Source organism: Lipotes vexillifer, unplaced genomic scaffold, assembly GCF_000442215.2.
Source record: "Lipotes vexillifer unplaced genomic scaffold, Lipotes_vexillifer_v1.1 scaffold1276, whole genome shotgun sequence".
NCBI classification, from domain to species: Eukaryota; Metazoa; Chordata; class Mammalia; order Artiodactyla; family Lipotidae; genus Lipotes; species Lipotes vexillifer.
Window position 1 is genome coordinate 133,538 of NW_006798658.1, and position 23,471 is coordinate 157,008.

The 23,471-nt window shown below is 44.4% G+C and overlaps 1 protein-coding gene across 1 annotated transcript in view; it reads left to right on the forward strand.

The window, feature by feature from the left end:
• Positions 1-23,471, forward strand: part of FGF2 (fibroblast growth factor 2) — a 72,465-nt gene that overhangs the window by 19,362 nt on the left and 29,632 nt on the right. Inside the window, 2 exon segments of the mRNA XM_007470734.1 lie at positions 36-288; positions 291-732. Coding sequence (XP_007470796.1) covers positions 36-288; positions 291-732 — 695 coding nt within the window.

Here is a 23,471-nt window from a genome sequence, read left to right on the forward strand (position 1 = left end):
TGCGTTCGGGCTGCCCCCCCCACCCCCCCGCCCAGGGCACGGAGGTCGCGCGCTTGCGTGCTGCGGCCAGAGCGCCAGACCCGGAGACCGGTCCCAGAAAACGCCGAGCGAGTAGGGGGCGGCGCGCAGGAAGGGAGGAGGACCGGGGACCTGCGGGGTTGGTGGGCGTTCGCGGGTGGAGACGTAGAAGATGTGACGCCGCGGCCCGGCTGCTGCCAGACCAGCAGACGCTGTGCCCGCGATTGCAAAAGGATCCCTAGCGCTGCAGCTTCGGGAGGCGGCCCTCCCGAGAGCGGCGGCCGCGAAGACACCCAGCCCTCACCCCCTGCTCCCGGGCCGCTCGGCTCCCCGCGCTCTAGGGCCGTCGGAGAGGGAAGCGGCGGAACAGCTTGAGGCTGGGGGCCCGCGGGCGCGGCCGCGTGCCGCGGGGAGGGAGGCTGGGGGGCCGGGGCCGGGGCCGCGCCCCGGAGCTCGTCCGAGGCCGGGGCCGGGGCGCGGCGACTCCCCGCGCGGCTCCAGGGGCTCGGGGACCCCGGCAGGGCGCTGGCGGGGCCATGGCAGCCGGGAGCATCACCACGCTGCCCGCCCTGCCGGAGGACGGCGGCAGCGGCGCCTTCCCGCCCGGCCACTTCAAGGACCCCAAGCGGCTGTACTGCAAAAACGGGGGCTTCTTCCTGCGCATCCACCCCGACGGCCGAGTGGACGGGGTCCGCGAGAAGAGCGACCCTCACGGTGAGTGCTGGCCGGCTCCTCCTCCCCCGCGCCGTCTCCATCCCCTGCCGTTCTCTCCCCCGCCTTCCAGCCTCCGCGCTCCTTCCTTCTCTTCACTCTGACCCCAGTGGGGCTTGTGGTCTCTCGCCGCGCGGCCCTCGGCGGTTTGGGGTTCACCACTCGACCCCTCCTGCCCCGAGCTGTGGTGGCGGGTAGACGCTCGCCCAGGTTTTGGAGTGTGCCGATTTCCATTGGTAAACCAGTCCCCCGGGCCCGGAGCCGCAGGGCGCCCGGGCCTTGCCGGCGACTCTCTGGGCGCAGACCACCTGTCGCGTCGGGGATGCCCGGCGGCCGAGCAGAGGTGGGTGGCTCACGGAGGTGCCACCGGCGCCCCTAGCCTGAAGTTCCGACCCCTTCTCTGTGGGATGCGCGCAGTCCCCGGGACAAAGCCAGGAGGGACCGCAGCCGAATTAAACGTTCCTTATTGGAAAGATACCTTTACAGAGTCGTACCCTTAAATTCCAGTTTGGTAGGATCCAAGGCAGTTGGCACACTGCTGTCACCCATCCATTTCTATTTTTTTCCCCCCGAATTTCGGAAAACTGAAAAAGCAGAAAATATGGACTGTATTAATAAAGTGCTCTAGACCTTTGTTGCAGTAGGAGTGAAAAGAACTGCAGAAACATTAATCTTCCACTTGCAGTTATTAGCTATGGGACCTTGAGCGACCCTTAACCCTGGAGCCCGTTTCCTCATCCCGAAAGGGCGGGGATAATCAACCTTGCATCAGGCTTGAGGATCAAATGAGGATTTATATAAAGTGCACCGAGGACTCAGTTTACTAGTATGCAGTTTCGTTTTCTGTAAAAATAAAATAAAATCTGTCTGTGGTTATAGAAAGATTGGCCTAAGTCATTAGTTCTCAAACTTTAGGGATGCATTAGAATCACCTGGAAGGTTTGTTATCACACATGGCTGAACCATCTCCCAGAGTTTCAGATGGCTTAGGTCTGGAGTGGGGCCTGATTTGCATTTCTAACAAGTTCCCAGGTGATGCTGACCAGGGAGCACACTTTGAGAACCCACTGGTCTAGAGAAAAGATGGAGAAAAAGGTGTAAAATGTGCTGATAAAAATACTGATGAATTGGAAGTGAGAGAAAGAGATCAGATATATTTTAACTATCATCCTGTAAGTGTAGGTAAAACATCTCTTTTGAAAGCTGTTTGTTCGGCCATTCCTTCCTTTATGGGTTTCAGGTGGAAAACCTGATCCTCTTTTTGCCTGAGAAAAGACCCGCAGGAGTCCTTCTTTACCTTATGATGCTAATGGTGTGTCCTTCACTTTGGAATGCGGGAGTAGGAAGTGGAGAGAGCTCTGCAGCCAAGCCTCCATTGACAAATTCGGGAATGGGAAATGTGCTTTCATAAGAATTGAGTCTTTATTGGTTCCAAAATAGCAACAAGCAAAAGATGCAGGTCTGTAATTTTTTTCAGGCCTGCCATAATTAAAAATTTTTCTCATGTACTATCCAGTGAATCTGAAAAGATGCTTTTAGTCCAGTCTATCGGTAGCGCTCTTTCTCTGTTTTGGTAACTTAAATGGATTTCACAAAATTATCTTTGTGTTTGCAGTTTGTTCTGCAGTTGTCTGCCAGGCTAGCCCAGCTGGTTAGGGCAAGGTGCACATATGTCCCAATTAGTTTTGCCCTTTTCTAGTAGCACAAAAAGGAGCATGTTCTTTGACTAGAAGACAGAAGAACTCTCCCCCAGATTGGGTTCATATTGAGGCTTCCCCTAGTACTCTTTTTTTTTTTCCAGACATTTTATTAGTTACAGTTTTTTTCTTTGACACTCTCGATACCCTATTTCCTTTAGAACAAAACTGTATAGGGGCTAGCGAGTGAGGGTAATTCTGAATTGCATACCGCATTACCACCCTTGTGAAAACAACTGTTAACTTTTTATTCCCAATTCTGGGCTGGGCTGTCATTTTTGTAATCTGATTTTAACTCAGTGGTACTCAAATAGGATTGATACTGCCTGCCCCCTTCCACCTCCAGGGAACATCTAGCAATGCCTGGAGACATTTTTAGTTGTCACGCCTGGAAGGGTGCTATTGGCATTTAATAAGTAGAGGCCAGGGATGATGCTACAGTGCACAAGATACCTTACCTCCCTGATCCCTCAGCAAAAAATTTTCTGACCCTAAATGTTAGAAGTGCTAAGGTTGAGAAACCCTACCAACTTGATAACTAGCTAAAGACAAGATGTCTAAAAGTGAAGAGTAGAATATTCATCCAGATCTGTGGAGAGCACTGATTTTGTAAAATCACCTTGTACCAGGTGATAGCCTGACAAGAATGTAAACCTAAAAATGATAAATTTAGGCCACTTTTGTATAGCCCAACCTGGACATAAGTTTAAGTACAGTGTTTTTTTCTGGCATGTCGAAGGCGTACTGATAGTTGACCAAACCAGGAGGAGACTGATGGGAAATATATAAGAAAAAAAAATGACATAACAATATCCTCTGAATTACATCCCCCCCATTCCCCTGAATGTGCAGAACTGATCAGGAAACGTGGAGAAATCAGTTAACCTTTGCTACAGCTTCCCTCCGAATTAAGGCCCAGATATCTAGACCTGTTTGAAACGTTGGAAAACCCAAGGCCCCATTCCTCAAACTGTTTTGCCCAATGGACCCTAAAATCTGTCATTGGAGATTTATTCCTTTGGCATTAACACTTTCCGGACGTTTCTAAAATACAAATACAGTCTGCTCTCCGTATCCGAGGGTTCCCCATCTGCGGAGATGAGGGTCAACAGTGCTGCGCCACGTTCCTCGAGGGACTTGAGGCTCCATGGTTGTTGGTACCTGCGGGGGATCCTGGAACCGGCCCCCCACGGATACCGAGGGAGGAGGGTCCCTCTGGAAGGAAGAGTTCAGCAGCGTTCGGATTTTACCGTTTAGCGTGGATTAAATTGCACGTGCAGTTTCTTCCCCCAAACCTGACCAGGAGGCCTGGAGTTGGCGGAGCTGGGGGGCGGGGAGCTGTGAAGGCTGTGGCATGAATATGGGGCGCTGCTTAGGGGCGGGGGCCGAAGCTCAGGTTCTGGAGAGGACACGGGGCGGGGCGGGGCGGACGGCGGCAGAAAGGAAGGGATCAGACGCCTGGACGCCCGTGTTTCCAGCTTCTCAGTGTTGCTGAAGATCACCTGTGCTTCTCACCTGGGTTATCTCTTGAATTGCTTTCACAAGTTGCCTTTGAAAAGGCAACTTTCCTGCACTTTTCTTACAATCCTGGAATAACCTGTGTTTGACACGAGAGTCTTGCTAAAAGCAAGATAAAAACAAGGACGGAGCCTGTGCCCCACCCCCGCCACCCGCGTGCGCGGTGCACACCCACCACCTTCCCTTCGGCGTCCTGGATGTTTTTACTAGGCCCCTTCCAAATGCTCATCGGAATGGATAACGTTAAGTGTATGCGCTAAAGTAGTGAACCACGTGAAAACATTCAGAAGAGAGAACATTTTATCCCAAGCAGCACGTACAACATGTGGTGGAGTATAGTAAGGGCAAAGTATGCTGCTTGTGTGCATTTTAGCATCAAATTTATTCCAGATGCTCTTATTTTGGAAAAAATGAAGGTAGTTAGAAGTGCTGGATCAACCCTTGGGCCTCTCCCAGGAGGGCTTCTCCCAGGAGGTGACTGCCTGCTTGCCCCACTTCTCGGCTTCCAGGCTCCAGAGGACACTGAGCCTTGAAGAGACTGAGGGACCCCTCCACTCCCATGTGGAGAAGGGATGGGATCCCGGTCTGTGTGACCCCCGGTCTGTGTGACCCCCGTGCCGTGTGCCATGGCACATATTCCATGCAACCCCTCATCGTTAAAAACATGAACTTGTGAAATTCAAAGGGAGGCTTCAGACCTTTTATTTCACAGATTTTAAAGATATTCTGGGGGAAAAAGTTTTTTTTGTTGTTGTTGTTTGCTTTTTAAAGGAAGTTTGTATAGTGTAGTAATGATCTGGCTGGATTCTGTGAGTGGATTATTCTCTGTTCATGATTTACGCACTTTGAGAAAATGCTGGCACCTTAAGGTAGGAACCATGACTTCTCCATATAAATAAACATCATAAAAGATTTCTGTCTTTTACTCTGGGAATTCTCACTAAATGTCAGCTGCTGATGAGAACATTCTGTGTGGACCATCCCGTGGAATAACTCCTCCTTGGACCACATGACATATAAAAGCACGGTCGAGGTTTATAGTTCTCTTGGTGCAGTTAACACATACGTTTAGACACTTGGTCAGTCTTTTAATGAAGATGATTATATGTAACAAAATTATATTTGGAAAATATTTTGGAATCTTAAAAGCTGGCTATTAGCATTTTTAAGGGTAATCTGTACAGAGATGAATCATTTCTCAGGATAATTAGTTTAAAGCTCTCATTATGAATCCTGTTTTCTTTAAAAAGCACCTGAGATTTTTACCATGTACTGTGTGATATAAAATTCCTCAGGTATGCTGTGCATGGTTTGTTCATTCTTTCTTTCGTGGCCAATACCCTAGAATCCTGTACGCTCTTCTGCTTCGTCTCCTTTTCTCTTTTTAACTCTGGATTCTGCACCTGGTATTTTACTTAAATCATCCTGGGCCCCAGCAGTCTTCCAGTTCAATCACATGGACTTATCCAATTTGTCGCCCTGCTTCTGACACTTGACACCATTGTGTGCCTCTGTCTTCCCGAGAATTCCTTGGCTTCTGTTAACACCACATCAATCTGGTTTCCTCTCACCCATCCGACCGTCTTTTCCTCTGGTTTCTCCTTCTTTCAGTCTTTTGCTATAATATTCCCCAAGGCTCTGTTTTGGCCCTCTATCCGTCTTTCTGTGTACTCGTGGTCCTTCAGCAGATCAATTATAGTCTTTGTCTCTGATTTCCCACCTCTGTGTTAGTACCGTGTTTCTCACTGCTCGACGGACAGATGCACTGCCACAGCCTCAACTCAACCCACGTAAAACAGACCATAACACAGTTTTCTCCAGCTAGCACCCTTCCTACCGAATTTGTTTGTAGTGAAATTATCCTTCTAGTCTCCAAAGCTAGACGCCTTGGAGTCTTCCCTACCTCAGTGACTTTTCCTTGCCTTGTCTGTTGGTTTCCCCTGTCCTTTATTTACCTACAACCATACCCTCCCCGACTTTCCCTCTCCAATATGACCTACCTGCTCAGTCTTATTTCCCACCCTTTGCCATCCGCACTCCCCTGACGCTGCCGGTGCTCTGTGCTTTCACTGTAGTCTCTAATCTGACAGACCCATCACTGTTACAATGATGGGCTTTTCCACTTGTGATCCTTGTTATTGGAAAATCCTTCTTTTTCTTATCAATTCTTCTGTCACACCCTCCTCCCAGTCCCACCTTTCTCTGGAAAGATCTTTTATGAGTCAGCTCAGTGGTCTTCTCCTTTGTGAAACTTTCCCCCGCCTTCCCAGGGAGAATTAATTGTTTCTATCTCTGCATTTCCCATAGTACTTGGTACATATTCTTGTGCGGACTTCATGATTTTGGTTGTAATTGTTTATGTTTGTCTCCTGCACCGGGGCTGCGAGCTCTGTCCTCTCTGTGTCCGCTCAAAGAATGTGTGTTAAGTTCAACATGTACCCAACAAATTAGCCAAGTCTTCTAACTTCCTTTCTGATCGTCTTCTCACATCCTTCTTTTAGCCTTTAATTGGCCGTTAATCCTCTTACCTTTACCCCAGTCCTAGGCGTGCCCCTAGTCAGGCCCCATTTCTTTCATACCGCCCTGTACCTGTCTTTCCTCTCCTGCATGCTATCTCAAAATTCTCTCTAATAGCTTGATATATTTTAACTTCACGTCCCTCAATATTACTGGAAATTTCTAGTTGGCAGGGATTTTTTAAAATTCAAATGACATTACCTAGCAGTCCTTTACTCTTTTCTACTCTGAGGTCTGAGACTGCATTTACTCACCCCAGGATCCCCTTGACTCCACTGCTCAGTGAATGACCAGGCTGAGGTTCATTGAAGAGGTTCAATCTGTATTGTTGAATGAGCTAGAACTTTAAATAAATAAGCATACGTACTTCAGCACGAGGCGTGTAAAATGGATACATTGAATGTAGCATCACTGTAGTTCCTTCTGCAGCGACACCTTTCACATTTTTCGAAGGAAGCAGTAAAGGTAAAACACAATCATTTGTTAGGATTAATTTTTATTATGGAAGGTTTTCTTTTCAGCTATTGAATAACATAACATTTCTAGCCAATTCCAGAACTAGTTATAACCCTCTAATTAAAAAAATACAGATCTGAGAATTCATACTTGAATCATATGCTTTAATCCTTAAATCTCTCTCAAGTCTAAAACCTGTGAATCATTTTATAAATTAGGATTAAGAACTGTCTGGTTCCAGTGTTAGTATCTGCTTTGGCTGTGAGGAAATGACACAAATAGTTTCATCCTAATATCCATTCAGATTTATGAGCCAGTATTCATCACAACAGTCATAAAACTCTTAAAAGGACAGAAACTGTATGTGACAAAGTGAGTCATAGTCTTTGTGATGTGATGTCTGCAAGGGTGGGTGGGAGAGATTGCTGAATGACCAGTCTCCTTCTACTGCTTTCTGAGCTGAATCATTTTATAAAGAGAAAACAATTCATAGGTCTACAGATCATCATAACATAAATAGGAAATGGAAGTGTAACAGAGTCAAATAATACCTCCTTTTAAAAAGTTACTTTTTGAAATATAACATTTGATGAACAGTGTTTGTTTTGAATCAGAAATGAACTTATTTACTGCCTAATAACATATTTTAACACCTGCTATATGTCTTCTTTATATATTTTCATTTTTTTCTATTAATTATGTTTCTTCTCCCATCTTTTTATTTTTTTTTAAATTTTTTCTCTCGTGTCATTTGACCTTTCCCTTCTTAGCTATTTCTACCTTTGGCTTATTTGACAAGCGTGTGTATGTGTGTGTGTGTGTGTTTATGTAGGGGCAGGTGTCATTATTCACTGGTTGGATGACTACTTGGATGGGGACTCGAGAAGGTCCCTTTCATCTTGGAAATTCTGATTCTGGGATGGTATAATCTTGGATTTTGCATGGTTGGTCCTCTTTTGTTACTTTTTATTTTACTAGAATCAGAAATTTGGAGAGCCTCTCTCAGTCAGATTTAATCTTTAATCTTTAAATGTAAGATTGATTAATCTTATCTCCTTATCTTCTTTGAGGCAAAGCATTTGTCAAAGCAATTATGTGAAAAGAGAAATATTCTGTTTTGAGTGTGTTTCTTAGTTTTAGAAGTAGTTCTTATATCCTTATATTTATACATTTTACTCCAAATGCAGCAGTTTAGTAGTGGGAATATAATGCAAGTGAAATTGGGAAGCCAATCTTGCTAACTGGTTTCGTAGAGCACAGTAGTATATGAAGAAGGCATATACAACAAGTGTTAGATTAAAAAATAATGAATTACAGCCACACCTTTAGCTGTGACCAGGTGGGGAAAGTGAGACACAGACTGTTTTGGAGGGAGGATCTTAAAGCATGAGGGGTTGATGGGGTCTGTCCAGCCTTAGCCAGACACCTAGGGAGATTACCATAATGACTAGGCAAAGTCCCTGTGCCATCATAGGGGAAGGGTCAGTTGTTTGACGTTCACCTCTGTATTCCTTGGACCTTGTTACTTTCTGAGTGTTTTTTCAATGAATGAATGAAATTCCTGAGAACATGCTCTATGTCAGCTTTATGAACAGTATGTTTAATCTTACTACACTCTTCTGAAACAAGTATCATTTTCATTTTACAGATAAGGATAGGGCTTTTGCTGTTGGCTTTTCAAAACACGATCTCTTTGTTTGCGACAAGAAGTAATTAATTGTGCCTTGCATACTTCTTAAGTGTTTAGAATACAGTTCATGGCCAGAATTCCAGATGGATGGTGTGGCAGAAATTTGAACAGAATTAGTGATTTTAAAAAGTTATTTAAACTCTTCCCAGAGCCTTTACCATGTCTAACAAAGTTAGCCTCTGTCATCTTTTCTCCCACCCCTTGCTTTATTGCGTTCTTTTTTGTTTAGAAAGTGTTTCTGTCATGATTTATTATGAAACAGCTCTTTAATATTTAGGGGTTGTTTTCTGAAGCACTCAAAGATTTTGAAATGGCGTATTTAATTTAAAAAGTAAAATAGAAAGAGTAGGACGTAATTAAGGATAAATACTGTATAAGAATGGAATGAACCTCAAAGGTGGGGTCTGGAAGATTAAGATGCAGAATAAGCTAAAGCATGCAGAAAATGCAAAGAGAATAACTAAAAGGATGTTTAAAAATTACAGTTAGGCCCTTTCAAGGAAATTCACGATAGGCTCACGCTTTAAGGACATGTGGTGTAAGATTAAAAAAGCAACCAAAAGAAAAAAAGCAGATGTACTTGGACCTATTTTATGTTAATCTTCTTCACCAAGTGAGATTTTCAGTCAACCAGTAATTGTTTGGATGGCTAGTATGTGAGGAAATAAAGACCAAGATAAGACAAAAAGATACAAAGGAAGTGCTTAGCCAGACACATCTAGAAATGTGTCTAAAATGAAAAATGAAACTCCTCTTTCCTTGGAATCACTTGCCTCCCTTTTTTGACTCCCCTATATTTTAAAATATAAAATATATTAAAAAAAATTTCTTGCCAACCACGCCCATCTCTTGGAGTAAATTTCTACTCTTGATTTTCCTCAATCCACACATCCCTTTCTCAGGCCCTGTGCATTTCGGTTCTGCAGTGTCTTTTACACTCACGCTGGCCTCTGCATTGTTGCCACAGCTGCTCTAGTTCTGCCCCTGACTGTTGCCAGTGGCTTCTAGCCTTTCCCATCTGTGTAAGTTTGCTAGGGCTGCCATAACAAAATACCGTGGACTGAGTGGCTCAAACAACAGAAATGAATTTTCCCGTAGTTCTGAAGCCTAGAAGTTCAAGATTAAAGTGTCTGCAGGTTTGGTCTTTCTGAGGCTTCTTCTCGGCTCACAGACAGCTGCCTTCTTGCTGCCCTTTCATCTCTCTTTGCACACATACAAACCTCCTCTTCTTGGTTCAGATTTAGTTAGGGCCCACCCTAATCGTCTCATTTTAATTTAATCACCTCTTCAGAGGCCCTATCTCCAAATGGTCATTTTCTGAGGTGCTGAGGCCTAGGGCTTCAACATATGAGTTTGGGGCAGCGGGGTGGGGGGGGGTAGGAGATACAATTCAGCCCATAACACATCTAATCAACTGGATATTGTTCTTCTGCAGAGTAATCTTTCCAGAGAGCAGCTCCGATCTTGTTATTCCTCTCCTCAGAAAAACATGGACTCGAAATAGTCCAGTCCCCTGGTACACACATGGCTTACAGATGTGGGCACTGTTAAAAGTCTATGAGAATGATAGAGAATAGGAAAGTTACCAGCAGATGAGTGGTTGTCTTATATATCAAAAAGTGGGATAAAGCTGTTTTCCGGAAACTATGTAGGTAGTAAGCTTGATGTAGTTCCTTGAAAAAAAAAAAAAATCCAAGAGTCTTGAGAATACTGAGAAAAGAAAGTAACACAGAAAGTAGTAAATAGGGTGATATATAATGGGAGAGTAGTAACATACATAGGCTTGATATGCTCATTTCAGTGGAATATCAGACCAAACTTCTCATAATAACCTTCTACAAAAGAAATACATTTTCTTTGGGAGAGAGTCTAGAGTTTTTCATGTTCGGGTTTCTAGGGCCAGGCTAAGGACTGTATCACTTTTAATGAACTGGAAGTATGCCCTCCCTCTAAAAGGTAAAAAATTGAAGTTAAATTGGTGATACGAATTTATTATCATAATCTAAAAGTATTCTTAATAGACAGCTGACTCTGTTTTCTAATTACCACCCAAAAGTGAAGCTTTAGATTCTTATTCTAATTCAGGGTTATAATTTTTGCTAGACCTTCCACCCAACTTTTAATGGCAGTGTAGCTCACATCCCCATACAGCAGGAGAATTCATTTAGTGATTTACACATATGTTTTGAAGCTCAACTAATTTTTCTTGGAACGCATTTCAGGAAGTTACATTACTCAAAAAGTAGATCGTCTTTGAGTGTTTTAATGAGATTAGGGGGAAAAAAAACCCAGTTGGGATATCTATTTGGTTATGCCTATGTTGAATATTTTCCAGACTTAAATTACTTTTTTTTTTTTTTTTTTTACTGTACGCGGGCCTCTCACTGTTGTGGCCTCTCCCGTTGCGGAGCACAGGCTCCGGACGCGCAGGCTCGGCGGCCGTGGCTCACGGGCCCAGCCGCTCCGCGGCACGTGGGATCCTCCCGGACCAGGGCACGAACCCATGTCCCCTGCATTGGCAGGCGGACTCTCAACCACTGCGCCACCAGGGAAGCCCGGACTTAAATTACTTTTGGCCGTGCTTAATGATGTAGGACTGTAGAGCTTTTGTGTTGTAGAATTCTGGAGACTCTTGGCATTGCCCATGGTATCACCTCCAGAAGTGACTGGCTGTTCCTTGTAGGCACCTCTGTTTTTCTAGAAGGAGCCTAATGCTCTCCATGGCTGACAGTTAAAGCACATGGTTCTTTACAATTCAGCCCATAGGCCAGAGAGCAGCACTTTTTTAAGGTCCTGCTGTGGGAAATAATATTTATGGAGGCCTGACTCAAGGATCTGTAGTACATCTTTCCTCCGGGTTGTGGGTTTTAACATGGGTGGTCCATGGACAAGCTTCAGGTTTCCATAATCTCCTGAAAATAGATGCAAAATATTATGTCAGGGTGTTGTTTCTGAGGAGAAGATACATAGCATTTTATCAGGTTCTCAAAAAGTTGTCCATGGTCCAAAATATGTTAAGGATGCTACCACTAATAACTAAGATATATCTTCTAATTAACCTGACCATCAGCGAGGGAACCAATTTGAATATGTTGGTGTGAGACTGAAGTTTATGGTAAACGAGTTTCAAGAGTAACATCTCTCTGAAACTGGTGTCTGTGTTAATTCTAAGAAATATGTAAAGCTGCTGTTTATCTCATTACAGCATTACAGTCCCCTCTGAGGACTCCTGAGAGAATTTCTCTGTGTAACTGTGTCAGGACTAGTTACACTTCTCCTTAGTGGCCAGTTTGTTCTAACCTTATGGACTCTGGGAAACTTGTTATGGCTACTGGCTTCTAGAAAGCCGAATATGTGGTGTGCTTCTAGCAAGTACAGTAATCTCAGTCCTGGCTTCACCAATTTTTTTTTTTTTTTTGCGGTACGCGGGCCTCTCACTGCTGTGGCCTCTCCCGTTGCGGAGCACAGGCTCCGGACGCGCAGGCCCAGCGGCCATGGCTCACGGGCCCAGCCGCTCCGCGGCATGTGGGATCTTCCCAGACCGGGGCACGAACCCGTGTCCCCTGCATCGGCAGGCGGACTCCCAACCACTGCGCCACCAGGGAAGCCCCACCAATTTTTAACTCTTATTTTCTATTTGCCTTATTAAAAAGCCATTTTTAAAGTTTTTGTTTGTTTTTGGTCTTGGTATATTGTCAATATCTTTGTAACTCAAATATTAAGTTGTACCTCAATAAAAATAATATATTTTTTGATTTGCCATTTTAACCACAAAATTTCTACTATATTGTCATATATAGCATTGGGTGCTGGGGATTAAAAGTCAGATAATATAGGCACCTACCACCTGAAACTAACACAATATTTTAAGTCAATTAAAATTGAATTAAAAATATTTTAATTCAATTTAGAAAATGTAGGCCTCTGCCCCTTAAAGTGTATATTGTCCGGCAGGACAAGAAAGAGATGTTAAGTCAGAAAAAAAAAAAAAAATGAGATGTAAGTCAGTAAGGACACTGAAATGTTACGGCTGCTTTGCTCGTGTTGTGTCCTAGGGGAAGAGTGAGATCGTACTATGGAGGACAGTAATTCTACAGGGAAGTCAGAAAAGGCTTCAGACAGGAGGGACTGCTGGCCTGGGTGTTGGGAGGCAACTAGGTGTTTGCCTGGCAGCTGACTCTGTTATCTAATTGCCACCAAAAAGTGATGCTTTAGGTCCTTATTCTAAACAGAGTTCACAGTTTTTGCTAGACCCTCTATACCACTTTTAACAGCAGTATGGCTGACATTCCCATACAGCAGCAGAATTCATTTGGTTATTTATATATGTTTTGCAACTCAACTAATTTTTCTTGGAAGACACATAAGGGCATGCAGGCCAAGGAAGCAGCTCCAGGTTTGGTATGCTTTGGGAACTGCAAATATTTTGGCATGGCCAGAGTGTAGGGTTATAGTAAGAGGTAAGGCCGGCCACGTAGGAAGGGCCAGGATTCTTTTTTTTTTTTTTTTTCACTTGAAGTAAAGTTGATTTACAAAGTTGTGTTAGTTTCTGGTGTACAGCAAGTGATTCAGTTGTACATATACATATATATCTTTCTTTTTGGATTCTTTTCCCTTATAGGTTATTACAAAATATTGGGTATCATTCCCTGTGCAGTATATCTTTGTTGTTTATCCACTCTTTAATTTTTTTTTTTTTTTTTTGATTTTGTAGTAGCCTAGTTGACTTCCTTCCTTCCCTTCCCAACTTTTGTGTGATCTTCTAGAAAAAATTTTGCGGTACCCGGGCCTCTCACTGTTGTGGCCTCTCCCGTTGCGGAGCACAGGCTCCGGACGCGCAGGCTCAGCGGCCATGGCTCACGGGCCCAGCCGCTCCGCGGCATGTGGGATCTTCCCGGACCGGGGCACGAACCCGTGCCCCCTGCATCAGCAGGCGGACTCTCAACCCCTGCGCCACCAGGGAAGCCCCCCCACCCCCTTATTTATTTCTAAAGGTGGAATGACTGCAGTAACTCCCTTTTCCTGACTGTAGCTTGCAGCCTACTCTGGGCCTGGGAGCGCTCAGTCTTTCTTCATATTAGGCCTTGCTTTGTGCTGAGGGTCAGCTTTTGGCTCCTTCTTCCTGAGACAGTGGAAACGATGCCAGCTCTGTGGCCTCTGCCGTGGGGACTGGGAGTGGGGCTTTGGGTCCCACTACCTGTGGGTTGCTGGCTTAAGGACAGTTCTGTTCATTGGTCAGAGCCCAGGGTCTTTAGCACCAACACAGTGTGACTGAAAGAAGAGAGGGGTGGTGGAGGGGAATTAGCCTGTCCCGGCTAGAGGCAGATAAAGAGAGTGAGTTGGCTCTTGGAGCAGGTGCATTGGGGAGAAGATATACAGCTTTTGATGCAAGAGGAAGATCCAGAAAATTATCATTGAACCTATTAACGGTTATTTCTTTTCCTTGCATTTACAGAAAATCCAAGCCTCTTATTGTCATGTTTTCTAAACCAAATTCATGTGACAGCTTTTTCTGAAACTGAATTGAAAAGATCATTTTGTCTTTGGAAAGAAAAAGGAAATTATTGGAATAACACAAAAAAATTACCCCTTTTATAAAAATGCACACACACAAAAGAACTATATACTTATGGAGTAAATAGGTAGGGTAAGAGCTGAAAAGGATGTATATACCAAACTGCTAACTCGTGCTTATAACTTTGGAGAGGGGGCTAGGATTGAGAGAGAAGAAATGAAGGGGAATCTTTACTTCTTTATCTATGTATTTGGAAATTTTTAACAATTATATATCCACATATTATTTATATAAAGATTTCTGAGAAGGATGAATGGAGTGAGGGAGCAGAGACAGATGGTGGATACTATTCTCTGGGGTGTGTGAATATGAAGGGACAGAGAGAGATGAGATGGTAACCAAGAGGCTTCTGTCTTGGGAGGGTGGAGCTATGGTGGGGTCTTTGGCCATTGGTCACACGGATGGACGCAGCACCCTAGTTGACTGATTGTTGGTGAGCCGTGCCCAGGCCTATGCCTGCCCCCTAGAAGGAACCCACTTCTCACTCCTTTATCCATTCTTTGGCTTATTTCCTTTTAAGCCCCACTCAGATGCATGGCTTTGGTCGTTATCCGTAAAACTGCTTTACTTTGCTTTGGGAAATGGTGCTTAGTTAGTACTAATTATTTCTAATTCACTGTACATTCTAAGTCAAAGCATGCCAAAAATCTAAACCTAAACGTATTCTGCATAATATCGTTTACTTTTTTAAGGTGAATCATAACTGTGTTCTTTGGGAAAGTCCTATACTGGTGCAGCAGTGGGCTGGAAGAGACATGAAGGGATTGGATCAGATCACAGAGGGATGGAGCCAGTTTAACGGAAGCAAGGAGACTCTGGGAAGGGAGGAGACCAGCGCGGGTGCAGTTTGGACTGACCCTGTGGATGGGGTTTGACATCCGAGCAGCCGTGCTCACTGAAGGTCAGCCTGACTTTGGAGTCGCATCACAGAGGCTAGCCCTGCCGGTGAAGACGCTGCCAAGGGCAACAGCGAAACAGCTGCTTATCTCCTGACCAACCAGCAATTCAATTTGTAGGAGGACTGAATTAGGTTCTCCAGAGAAACAGAACCATTAGGAGATACAGATGAGATAGAGAGAGTAGGAGAGGGAAGGAGGGACTTATTTTAAGAAATTGATTCATGTGATTATGGAAGCTGGAAACCTGTTAGGCTGGAGACCCAGAGGAGAGCCAGTGTTGTAGTTCAAGTTGAGAAGGCCATCAGCTGGCAGAATTCCTTCTGGCTTAGTGAAGGTCAGTCTTTTGTTCTACTAGGCCTTCAAGTGATTGGATGAGGCCACCCACATTATGGGGGACAGTCCACTTTATTCAAAGTCCACCACTTCAAATATAAACCTCATCCAAAAACACCCCTCACAGAAGCATCCAGAATAATGTTTGACCAAATATCTGGGCACCATGGCCCAGCCAAGTTGACACATGACATTAACATTGCCAACATTCGCAGGGCCCTTGTTGGCATAAATCCTAGACTGGCCTAAGAGTTCAACCCTGACTTGCATAGGACCCCCTTATTCACAGCGATATCCCAAGGACGTGGGGCGGAGGGTTCCTGAGAGAGGCACGAGACTGGCCTCCTATTCATGCTGAGATCATTTTGCTTTGGTCCCCACTGAGACCCCAAGGAGGCTCCACCTTCCATGCCTGGTGCTTGCCAGGGAACATGGAGGCTCGCTTCTTTCTCCTCCCCCCCTTCTCCCTCCTCTCATCCCTTTTCCTCTTCTAAATTGAGATATACTTGACATACAGCATTGTACTAGTTTTAGTTATACAACATAATGATTTGATATATGTAAATATTATGAACTGATCACAGTAAGTTTAGTTAACATCTATTATCTCACATAGATATAGATTTTTTTTTCTTATGATGAGAACTTTTAAGACCTACCCTTCTAGCAACTTTTAATTATACAGCACAGTATTGTTAACTATAGTCACCGTACCATACATTACATCCCCAGGACTTAATTATCTTATAATTTGAAGTTTGTGCGTTTAGACCTCCTTTACCCATTTTGTCCACCTTCCCAGCCCCCTGGCTCGGCAGTTGATTAATCAATCTGTTCTCTGTATCTAAGAGTTTTTTTTTTTTAAGATACCACATATAAATGATATCATACAGCATACATCTTTGTCTGACTTATTTCACTTAGCACAATGCCCTTAAGATCCATCCAAATGGATCAGGATTTCCTTCTTTTTTATGGCTGAATAATATTCGTGTGTGTGTGTGTGTGTATTTCACATTTTCTTTATACATTCATCCATCAATGATGGACACAAGTTGTTTCCATGTCTTGGCTATTGTAAACAATGTTGCAGTGAACATGGGTGCAGATTTTCTTTTTGAGTTAGTGATTTTGTTTTCTTTGTATAAATACCCACAGGTGGAATTGTTGGATCGTATGGTAGTTTTATTTTTAATTTTCTGAGGAACCTCTGTACTGTTTTTCCTTAGCTTTTTTCTTCTGGTTCTCTTTTCCTTCCCCCAACATACGTGAGTTAGTTTTGCTTCCTTAGGATTTCTGAAAACAAAATAATGATCCTATTCCAGAAGAAAGGATATTATTAAAATCAACAAACAAAAAAGGATTCCCAACAAGTCAGAGTAATACTTACATGTGGAGATGTTTGAGGCTGTCACCTGTGGTCACAGATAGCACCACTGCTGTCCCTGGTCTCCATCAGCTGCCAAATGCTCCAAAGGCTGCCCTGCTCGTCCCTCATCACAGAAGTGAACTGGGCCTCAGATGCCTGTTTCTGAGGACCAGACAGCAGAGGGCAGTTGAGGCTGCAGTCTGATTGGGTAGGTGTTAGGTGTTTTTTAAAGTCATATTCTAGTCTGTGATTGGAAACTTCTGTTGCTTCTGTCTTACATCATCCTCAAACTAGCATTGATTAGAAGCAGGGGTATCCGCATAACTAGAGGCACTTCTGTTGTCAGTTGTCTGAGCCTCATGAGAGGTCCAAGATGACATAGAAGTAAGGGAAGGGGGAGATCAGATGCCTTTCTACTTCACTGGCACTACTGGGAGAGAGCAGGGGATGTGAGGGGCTTTGATTAGTGCTGGGCCAAGAGCAGGGGAGTTTCTCCATGTACTGCCTGTGTCTCCCTTACCGCACCCCGGACTGTTGGGTCTCCTTGACTGGGCCTCTTTGTTTATCTTTATGTCCTCAGGGGCAAGGTGCCTCACCACTGGGAAGCTAAAAGGCCATGCCAGACAACACCACCAGATACACAGAGATTTCAGGGTGCCGATTTTGTAGCAAAATGGCACAAAATGACAAACCCTCTTTGGTGGCTTTGTTGCTGTTTAAAAAAAAAAAGAGAGAGAAAGAAAAGACAAATGTGTTCCACTAAATGATGAGCTTAGCTTGGCCAGCGCAGTGTGAGTGAATATGTTTTAGGTATGGGAACACCGAGGGCCCTTAGGTCTGCGATCTTCGGTTTTTCTTTGAAGCAGGAGGCAGTGTTGTCTCCGGGAGGGAGGTATGGCTGTGGGCTGGGCCTGTAGAGCCAGCTCTAAGTCTTCTGGCTGCCGTAGGGAATGGGAGAGGACAGAGGCCGGGATGTGCCCACGGTCGCCGATGGCTCACTTGAGGCTGGAGACCCACATTCATAACAACACCAGTCTGGATGGTTGTGTCACTTCTGGGGACGTTTCCACTGTGTAGGTTCAACAGCGCAAGTGCAGGAGTGGAGAAGCCAGATGGCTATATTGATCCAAAAATTGGAGCTTAGATTGCAGAAGTGCGAGAAAGAAAAAGCAGGAGAACTGAGTTATGCCCCGCAGAGCTCAGAGTGATAAGGAGGGAAGCCCAAGAGGCTACGGACGGGTAGATAACTGAACCTGACTCCACCATTTATGTCAAAGCGGCTGAAGAACCAGCCAGAGGAAATGAGGTTATACCATGTCGGAGTTTGAGATGAAGCCGCTCTCGAATGATGGCATGGCCATGAGAGTGGTGAATGCTGGTTACTAGACTCGATAAGCCAAGGATCTCTGAGGCTCGATTGTTGGTGGGTCTTCTGCATGAACAGTGCCATCTCTCTAGATGATGGCAAGGGATGCGGGGTGCCTAATTCCAAGGTCTTCATTGAGTGACAGTGACGGTCAGTGGATAGCACTGACAAGGAGGAAGAGAGGGTATGGACCTTGAAGGATGAAAGACTTTAGTGTGGTCGTGGGAAATTTATATTGTAGATGCCGTTGCAGGAAGCCAGAAAACAGCTGCATATGCTAAGAGGGAAGAGGCCTGATTCCAGTGGAAAATGGCTGTTTGGAAGAATTGGCTGGACGCCAGTGTGCTTAGCTCCCAGCGGTGTTGCAATGGCCTGTGATGACCAGCAGCCCTTAGGATTTGAGTGTTGCAAGGGGGAGAGGTCTGGGTGGGGTAAGGAAAACATCTTTTGGTCAAAGCGACTGTTTCCTATTTTTAAAAACATCGGTGTTGGGATAGGTGATCTGCAAAGCACCTTCCCGGTTTAAAAGTTCTTTCCATGAATCCGAAAAAATGCAAATCAGGAGTTTGATCCCTTGTATTGTCCAGCTGGAAGAATATGCCTAGATCCTGAATAATCTTTTCTTCATGTGAAAATCACCATTCCCATAGAGATAGAAAGTAAAATACTTTAGAAATTCTTTGGGGAGGGGAAAAGATAATTACAGTAAAAGGTATGAGTTGAACAAAGTGAGCTGTAGTTTGTGTCTGGTCTTGGAACAGTTTACTTGGGAGGGCGACTCCCTTCCATGCCTAAGATAAGAGGTTTCAATTCAGAGCATCTCAAGAAGAATCACTTTCTGTGCCTAAAGCCTTTCCTATTTCTCTAAAAATAATGTTGAGACAATGGTGGATGCCTTTATAGATGTCTGATTTTTTTTCCCTCTTTTTAGTAACCTCATATATCTTTTGGAGGAAGCAGAAAGGATAAATTAAATCAGGGGAGCAGACAGGGCAAGGGAGGTAGAAAGTGAAGAGGGAAAGGAAGAAAAACAAACACACACCCAGGAATATGCAAGAGAAGATTTAGGCTGAAACAGACTTTCATATTCAAAACTCCTGAGTAATTAGTTGTGTGGGCTCTTGGCATTCTCTTCAGAGAGGTATTCCAACTCTGGGAAGGAGAAAGCAAAGGAAAACAAAATGATGACTTTCCATGGCACAGAGAAAGGAAATACATTCAATAATTATGATTTTAGGCTCCTTTTTTGGGATCGAAGTGTGAGTACTAGACCCAGATGCTATTTGCTTTGCTATTTGTGTACTTTAGTGACTTTTTTAAATTTTATAAACTATAGCAATTAACTCTTTGTCTTTTTATTATGAGGAATAAGAAGACACAGTATAAGAAGATTTTCTTTGGGGAGATAAATTCCCTTACTTCTTGGTATTTTTCTCCATTCGCCAGTTTTCCCCCTACCCTCTCCATCATCACACAACTCATTGCTTGGAACAAGGCACAATTTCAGTGTTATTTCAACCAGCTATTTCTTGAAGAATGGCAGATGAGAAGACAATAGAGTGACATGCTTCTCAGGGCAGTTTGGCTCTGCGGCTAGCAAGAGAAGGAGGGTTAGGACCGCTGACTTTTGACCCTGGGTCCTTAGGTGATCTTGGTCAAAGCAATCCACCAACCTGGGACTCTGCTTCCTTATCTTGAACTGAAAAGTCTGCACTAGATGATTTCCAAGGGCCAAGCGCTAAGGATTTTTGACTCAAATTCTGCTGGAGGGTTTTGACAGTCAGTTTTGGGGAAGGGCTGATAATATCATCAGAAATAGGCATGGCCAAAGGAAAAGCGTGTGAACCCAGAAAACAGGGCACTTCGTGTCAGGCGTGTCCTGGAGATGGCCAGTGATGACCTTAAAGCAAAAGATGTATGGGGTCAACCAGTGACTGTACACGTGGCTGTACTGCTGTTACCAGAGTTAAGTGCAGAGGGAGAATGAAAACAGGAGCTGGCTTTCTAAATAGGGGCTAGATTTGATTCACTCCCTAACTAGACTGTGTTGAACAGCTATTCTTGAAATTAGAGAAAAATGCAAGTCATTGTTCTTTCTGCCCTGGTCCTACCCCCGGCCCCCTCTCCCCTTTATTCTCACTCCTCTGTTAAGGTCATTCTTGTCTTCCACATTTGTGCAGGCAACAGGTAGACCTGGGTTTAGGTCTCAGCTGTGCCTTTCTAGTTGTATGATCTTGGGTGAAGTTACATCTGCCAAGCAGGGATGCTAGCTAATAATAGCTACCGTGTTAATAATGTTATATTAATATGTCAGATAGTAAGCCCTTAGTGAATGTTAGCTGTGACTGCTGTTTACTGTTCCTAAAGCTCCCTTTTATAGACTTATATCTCGTCTGTCCTCCGGTGCTTGAGAAATCTATTGCTGTGTGTAACAAACATCTCAAAATTTAATGGTCTAAAATCACCATTTTATTATTTCTCATGATTCTGTGTATTGACTGTAGTTCAGCTGGATGGTTCTTCTGCTAGCATAGTTTGATATTTCTCGTGCAGCTGCAGTCACATGGTGGTGGCTGGAACAGGGATACCTAAAATGGCTTTACTTACGTGTCTGGTGCCTTGGCAGGGTAACTGAAACTCCAGTGATTTGTTCCTTTCTCCACGCGGTCTCTCCATGAGACTAGCTTGGGCTTCTTTACATAGAGGCTGGATCGCAAGACCAGAGCTCCCATCTGTAAGCACTGCTCACGTCATGTTTGCTAATGTCCCATTGACTAAATTCAGGCAACATGGCCCAAGACTAGAGTCAATATGGGAGGGGCTACACAAGGTATGACTATCAAGAGGTGTGGTTCATTGGAGCCACCAAAATAAGTCTCTACCACATCCAGTTTCCAAACGCCTACTGTCTGGAAAACAACTTCACTTGGATGTCACTCTGTAAGCTTGAACGTAACTAATTCACTTCCAATCAAATAAGCAGTTCATCGTTCTCCTTGATGAGCAGGAGGCTGGTGCTGGATCATAAACTGGATATCCTCATTTTGTCAACTTTCTTCCCAAATTATTCTATCATTTTTCCTTATTTCCAAGTTGAAAACCTAAACATAACTTTTTCCCCCTTCTTGTTTTTGTTTTTTACCAAAATCCAGACTTCATGGAACCCTGGCGTTTATTCCTTTGTTCTCTGTCCTCACTGCCGCTGTCAACGTGCATATCCTTATTATCTTACACGTGTGTGGCTGCAATAACCGTTTTATTTATTTATTTATTTTTTTGTGGTACGCGGGCCTCTCACAGTTGTGGCCTCTCATGTTGCGGAGCACAGGCTCCGGACGCGCAGGCTCAGCGGCCATGGCTCACGGGCCCAGCCGCTCCGCGGCATGTGGGATCTTCCCGGACTGGGGCACGAGCCCGTGTCCCCTGCATCGGCAGGCGGACTCTCAACCACTGCGCCACCCGGGAAGCCCTGCAATAACCTTTTAGTTAGGTTTTCTTTAAACACCGCTTTCAGTCTGGTGCCTTTCTTTTCAAGAACCTGCAATATATTTGTTGTTCTTACTGCATTAAATCTAACCTGTTGCATTAAACCTGCTTTTTTCCCCAAGGCCCTTATTTATTGGAACCTACTCCATTAATACAACTCTTTTTTCTGCTCCTGTATGTCACCTACTCTTCAGAATCAGTGAGTGAGGAGGGAAGGTACTTAAAATGGAAGAGTTTCAGTCCATCTACATTATAAATATTTTTGAACACAGAGGGGAATGGAGGAGGTAATGTGGAGGCAGAGCAAAAATCCTGAAGATAAAATGTAACGTGGAAGGAAGTTTATTGTTGCTATTTGTGTTTTTGAGAATTAGGTAGGAGGAAAAGGGGGAAATCAGCTATTTTAGGGGGGTGGAAATTAGATCCGTTTTAATGGAATTCCTTAAGTTGAAAAAAATCTTGAACTGTGTCGTTCATTTCACTACTCCTGGCTCAGTTGGGTTTTACATCCACATAGTCTGGTTTTATTGTTATCAGTGGTGCCAGACGTATGTTCTAATGTGGTGCTTGGCGCACACTGGGTGCCTCATAAATGTTTGTTGGATGGAGAACATAAGCAAAACTTAAGGTTAGACTTTCTTTTTTTTTTTTTTTTTTTTTTTGCGGTACGCGGGCCTCTCACTGCTGTGGCCTCTCCCGCAGCGGAGCACAGGCTCCGGACGCGCAGGCCCAGCGCCCATGGCTCACGGGCCCAGCCGCTCCGCGGCATGTGGGATCTTCCCGGACCAGGGCACGAACCCATGTCCCCTGCATCGGCAGGCGGACTCTCAACCACTGCGCCACCAGGGAAGCCCCCTGTATGTTCTCTTATATTGAATGGAGAGAGATGCAGAAGGCAGTTCCATGAATTATCTTCACCATTAAAAATAGACATTTGTTCAGCACTCAGTACATGTGCTCTAGATGCTGACCGAGGCGCGGATGAGTGAGGCTTACTTAGCTAGTTACACGGCACAGTGAGAGCACCTGTTTCTTCTGTAGATGGAGAGTATAAAACATGTTAGGAACATGGGAAGAGAAACCTATTACATTTTTTATTTTTTAGATCTGTAAACCTTTTGGATCAGATAAAAATTTAAAAATTGGACTTTGAAAGAATAACTTCCTGTTCAACATTATAAAGTGATAAACATAGAGAGGCATTAACCTGAGGAAGTTGAACGAGCATATTCAGTTAACCCCTGACATTAGTTTGATACTGTTCATTTTCATTCCAGAGGCGTCGTATTTTTGTGAAACTAGCGATAGTATTTAACCTCAGTAATTGAGATATCGCGTACGGAAATGGCAAACATGCTGGAAGAATCTCTCCCACTCCGCCGTCTTTCAGCCACAGTTTCAAATACCCTATTTCAAAGAACTGAACTCCAGAGTAGTCCACTTAACTTTATTAACTTGGACTTCAAGGCAGCTGCGTTCTTTGGGGTGGAGCCATGCTCTTCTCTTACTGTGACCCTGTTATTCCTTTAAAGTTATTCCGTTAACTTCTCAGCACAGCCGAAGAAGGGGCCCTGTTTCTTCTTGGAGACTTTCCGGCAGAGGGGCCGTTTCCAACTTCCTACTAAGTCCACCCAGCTATGTCATGCAGGGGATGCAGGGGAGAGCTTTCCTTGGGAGGGCCTCCTCAGAAGTTCTGGAGATGGGCCTCGAGCTCTTGGCTGCAATCAGGGTTTTCCAAAGTGGAGGCCGCAGTAAAGCTCGTCATTGACCGAGAGACGTGCCGCCCAGGCTATTTTCACGAGGGTCAAATAAAACTCTCTTGTCTTAAGCCTGCTT